General features: G+C 39.5%; 1 protein-coding gene across 3 annotated transcripts in view; it reads right to left on the bottom strand.

Annotated features, from left to right (window-relative positions):
- Window positions 1-3,872, bottom strand: part of kif2a (kinesin family member 2a) — a 20,997-nt gene extending 17,125 nt beyond the window's left edge. The window contains exon 1 of one of the 3 annotated variants that reach the window (XM_017043173.2): window positions 3,666-3,872. In XM_017043173.2, coding sequence (XP_016898662.1) covers window positions 3,666-3,726 — 61 coding nt within the window. In that variant the 5' untranslated portion in view covers window positions 3,727-3,872. The remainder of the gene's footprint in view (window positions 1-3,665) is intronic. The other 2 variants (XM_008336853.3, XM_008336854.3) reach the window with 2 other exon arrangements.
- Between the last annotated feature and the right edge of the window lie 1,388 nt (window positions 3,873-5,260).

A 5,260-nucleotide genomic window follows, 5' to 3' on the forward strand; every position in this document is an offset into this window, starting at 1 on the left:
TTAAAGACAATAAAGACATCAAAGACATTAAAGACGTTAAAGACATGTCAGGAGTGATCTGTAATAGAAGAGTGTCAGTTAGTTGAAGGGAAAGGTTTACAGGACGGTGGTGAGACCAGCCATGATGTATGGTTTAGAGACACTAGCATTAGGCAGAAGACAGGAGGCGGAGCTGGAGGTGACAGAGTTAAAGATGCTAAGATTCTCTTTAGGAGTGACAAGAATGGACAGGATCAGGAATGAGGTCATTAGAGGGACAACACAGACAGGAAGGTTTGGAGAAAAAGCTAGAGAAGCCAGATTGAGATGGTTTGGACATGTGCAGAGGAGGGACAGTGGATACATTGTTAGAAGAATGTTAGAATTGGAGCTACCAGGTAGGAGACAAAGAGGAGATATATGGATGCAGTGAGGGAGGACATGCAGATAGTTGGAGTCAGAGTAGAAGATGCAGAGAACAGGGCAATATGGAAATCAATGATTCGCCGTGGCAACCCCTGAGAAAAGGGACAGAGCTGAAAGAAAATAGACTAGATTTGCTATATATTTTTGGATGAGATGTCCTCACCATAAGACCAGTGGGAGCTTCATGGATTACTAAGCTTCTCAAGTAAAGCCTCTGATGCTCCAGTTTCAAGATAAGAATTTTGACCCCCATGAATTAAAGTCATATGGCCATATAGCCGACATATAGCATATTTGACAGATTAAGAAAAATCTATGAAGAGTGACAACTGTTGGTAAATCTTTGTCTTGTTACGGCATACAATACATTTTGTAGATATGCATAAAACCAGCACACAAGCCACAACAGGTATTACAGTGGGAATAAATTATTGGAATTGGATGGCATTGACATACTGCATTATGGTGAGCTTTATATATCAGAATGTTATCTAACAAAGATCATATAGATATATGTTGAGGTATTCTCAACATAGGTTTCCTCAGGACTTAGTGAGCACAGGAAAATGCAGGGAGTCAGAGCAGGCAGAATCATGCAGAGTATTGGCCAACAGCCTGTCACTGGCTTGAATCTGAACCTCCCAATCCTCAGAGACATGGTCATCCAAACAGGCTAACAGAAGAACAACTTCCCCCTGTGGGTCTACTGAGCATTTTTTCTTTTCTTTACGCTACTGTTCCCTTGAGACATTACAGACTGCACAGTCAGGTGACTGGAACATGATGTAATAAAAAATACATGATGTAGACCAGCAGTCACTCTATTTGCCAACAATTTTAAAACTTTAATTAACTAATTTTTTGTTTTTTGTAAAGGCCTTTTTTAAACTGTTCTTTAAGACGTGATTAATACAGGATGTTGTCTACTTCTGGAAGGGCCTGTAGGACAGACACACATTTGGATGCTGGCTCTAAATCATGCTTAAAAAATGAAGAACAGCTTGAACAGAGCAGACATTGACTTTTAATCTCCTTAAAAGTCACAACTCCCTGGCCAGGTCAACTGTTCGTTAACCCTCTAAATAAAATAAAGCTTTAGTTTATATACTTGGCTGTAATCCTAACTTCCTCCTGTGGGCAGTACACATGTAGAAATGTCTGAGCCAAAAAATGCTTTATATTGTAACTTTGTGTTGTTAATGTCACTTAACAACACAACTTCAGCTCCGAGACTTAGATGCATCTAAGGAAGGAAAGAGAACTTGTCATTGTGACACAGACACACACACGATATGTGACCATATGTGAACAGTGGGCAGCTTTAAGCACCGTCCCCAGCAGTGTGTGGGGACGGTGCCATGCTCAGTGCACCTTGGCAGCTGGTGGATTGGAACCTGAAGCCTTCCGGACCCAAGTCCGCTTGCTTAACCACTAAGCCACCACTGCCCCTAAGAGATAAGAAAACATCCTGAGAACAAACATCTACATCTCTGTGCAAACATCATCCAGACCCTTTGACTGTATACACCTCCATTGTTCCCATGTCAAATTGAGTTTTAGGAAGATATTTTAAGGTAATTTTAATCTCCATTACAATAGTCCAATGAGACAAATGGGATTTAGGACTCAAATAAAATTGACTTGACCCTCACAGCGTACATTTTCTACTGCTGGAGACACCATCATCCAGGAGCAGGGTTGTATGTCCTGAAAAAGCAGACATGTCAACTTTTATGAAGAAAGAACTGCAAAGTGAAAAGGTCCTCAGTATTTAGTAGTGAGACACTTGTTTGCAGTTGTTCTTTTGCAATGGAAAATATTCAGGGGGTGGGGGGTTTCTGTAGTTTCTTGTTGTAGGAAAATAACAAAGTGCCTAAAAAATTAACATTTTTAAGAAAGATGGGCGATCAGGGTTCATCAGATATAAGGCAGATCTAATGACTGACAGTGCTCCATCAATTTGGGAAATATCACAATTTTCTTTCTATATGTTAAACCATTGGAACTGGAGGCTCCTCCACTCTTGATTCATAAAGACAAGTTTACACGGTGGTTCCTAAATTATTTCAGCAGTACCACCTTTTGTGGATAGGACTCTTGTTACGCTCACTCCCTACCATTGACATATTCACAGCAATTGGTTCTGAATACCACCAACTTTTATCTAAAAAACTGATATTCTCATAGAAAAAAGGAAATAAATTATAAATCTGTGATCTCCTCATATTGACACTAATGAAAAATATGAAAACATTAGATTTATTTGTCCTGCCACCTCCAGCTCTCATATTAGCCCAAAGGGATAAACTATACAATATCTAATACTACAATATCTATGGTCTAAATCGAAAACTTTTTTTTATTTTGCTTTTTATCATTATCATTGCACAAAAAAATAAAACCACAAATAAACAAGGGGACATACTCCTGGAATTTAGTATGTCTCTGAATGACATCAACAGTTATTTTACAGCACAAAATCTGGGGCTTTCATCAAGACCATCGTTCAAATGTTAACCGGAAATGTTAACTGACAATATGAATTTAAAGTGAGAATAAAGCTGCTACAAGACGATGGATTAAGATTTTTCATGGGTAACTGAAGGCTACAAAAGCTCGGTTATTCCCAAAAAGCAAAATATCATATCATATAGTGCTATTATGAGAACCTGTGATATAATTTGAACAGAATAAGCTAAATCCTGCTCATTACATACTACAACATGCGGAATAAGAATGTGCAAGCCTGGACCAATTTATCGGAGAATGTATAAAATATTCTACAGAGACAACAACTAGGCATTGTCATACAGTTAGATTTCAGTCCACTGTCGTGCTTCAACATGTAATAAACCGGAGGGGTAACATTAACCAGCCTTAGCCACAATGCTAATCACAGGCTAACGTTGCTGTATTTGAAGCGGCTGGCTGAGCTAGCACAATGCTAACGATGCTAATTTGAATTTTTAATAGCTACTTAGAATGGCCAATGCGTGTTGCGTAACTCGCATGTACATTACGATACGAACTTTAATTGACAACAAATACTGTCATCTTGGTTATCGGAGAGAAGACATATGTGTTGTAGTTGGCTAACAAAAGGCAAATACTCATTCAAAAGCACTCCGCCCTGACAGCTCACTTCAGCTGCGCTCTGCAGTCAGGAACAACGGTTGCTGTATTCAACAGCACCGCAGCAACAAAGATCACCAAACAACCCTCTCTGTGGAGTGCAGAAGAAAAGACCGAATAAAACTTACCATCGCTGCGCTTTATCTCCACATAAGTTCCCACGACTATCTTCCCGAAGCCCGACGCCATCCTACATTACTTAAATAAAAGAGACAGGCAGTTGACTTTTTATAAGCCGGGGAAATGCAGCTGGTGTTCCGCTGTGTCTTTGGTTGGAGAGGAAGATGCAGGGCAGCAACAGAGATGAGCTAGCATTACGTAGCTGCTTTCAAACATAAGAGGCGGTTCCGGTCTGGGATTTCCAAAATAAAACATCTCTGTAATGACTCAACTTATTTGTCTTTTATTTATTTTGTATGTAAATTTAATTAATGTGTACAAGTTTCGGTGTGTAGTTTATTTCCCGATGCTTAAATAAAACAATTTACATATTGTTGCCATTAAAGGGACATATTCTGAAAAAGAAAGAAAGAAACAGGTCTTTCATTGGTTTCAAAAGTCATCACTATCTTCGTGGCATTGTGGGAAATGTGTTTAGTTCCCACTTAATAGTTCAGCGTAAATCCAAGAAGAATTACTAGACTTTGAATTGACTGTCAATTGAAGCATCCAATCAACTGCGGCGTCTTCAGTGGCTTTATTCTCTGTTGTCCCTTTAAAAAATGTATTCAGGTCTGTACTACGGAGCCCCTAAAGTGACATGGGGGGAGGGGACGTATCTCGTGCGCACTAGATACTTTCTCGTGCTCACGAGAAAGTATATCTAAGACATTTTGCCACACATACAGGGTAATACATTAAAATAACAAACAATCATGTGCAGTACCTACGGTTGGGAAATCTAAGATACTGGCATGTCATGCGTGACATATGTACTGTATACTGTATATGGTGAGCATTTAATTAATGTAGGGTACCTCAGTTAGACACAGGAGGGCACTGTTGTTGTTGTTGTACTGTTGATAACAGTGTAGGGAGGTTCGTGAAGTCTAAATACGTATATACGTAAATCATCCTAATCCTTCATCCTTCTGAGTACGCATACTAATAACAATCGCATCCACAGAGCCCAATATTTGTAAAATCTCACCATGACTCATGCCAAGCATAATGTACAGTTTATCTGAATCGTGTAAACGAGCCATATTCTTGGCTCGCAGGTGGACTTTCATTTCATTAGTTTCAATTTTATCTATAGACCGCATTTCATGCACAAAGCAAAGTCAGTGTGCTTTACAGACATCACGTAATTACGTGAAAGTTGTCACGAAATACACTGGTCCCTCTCTTATCGCAGTCGTTGAGATAGGAGGGCACAACAACAGCGCCCTCCTGTGTCGAACTGAGGTACCCTACATTAATTAAATGCTCACCATATATACAGTACATATGTCACGCATGACATGCCGGTATCTTAGATTTCCCAAACGTACGTAGTGTACATGATGTTTGTTATTTTAATGTATTACCCTGTATGTATGTGTGGCAAATCTTCTTCTTCTTCTTCTTCTTTTTCTTTTGGCTTTGTCCCTTTTTTTCAGGGGTTACCACAGCAGATCATTGATTTCCATCTCTCCCTGTTCTCTGTATCTTCTACTCTGACTCCAACTACCTGCATGTCCTCCCTCACTGCATCCATATATCTCCTCTTTGGCCTTCCTCT

Source organism: Cynoglossus semilaevis, chromosome Z (assembly GCF_000523025.1).
Source record: "Cynoglossus semilaevis isolate Cse_v1.0 chromosome Z, Cse_v1.0, whole genome shotgun sequence".
In the NCBI taxonomy this organism is placed as follows: Eukaryota; Metazoa; Chordata; class Actinopteri; order Pleuronectiformes; family Cynoglossidae; genus Cynoglossus; species Cynoglossus semilaevis.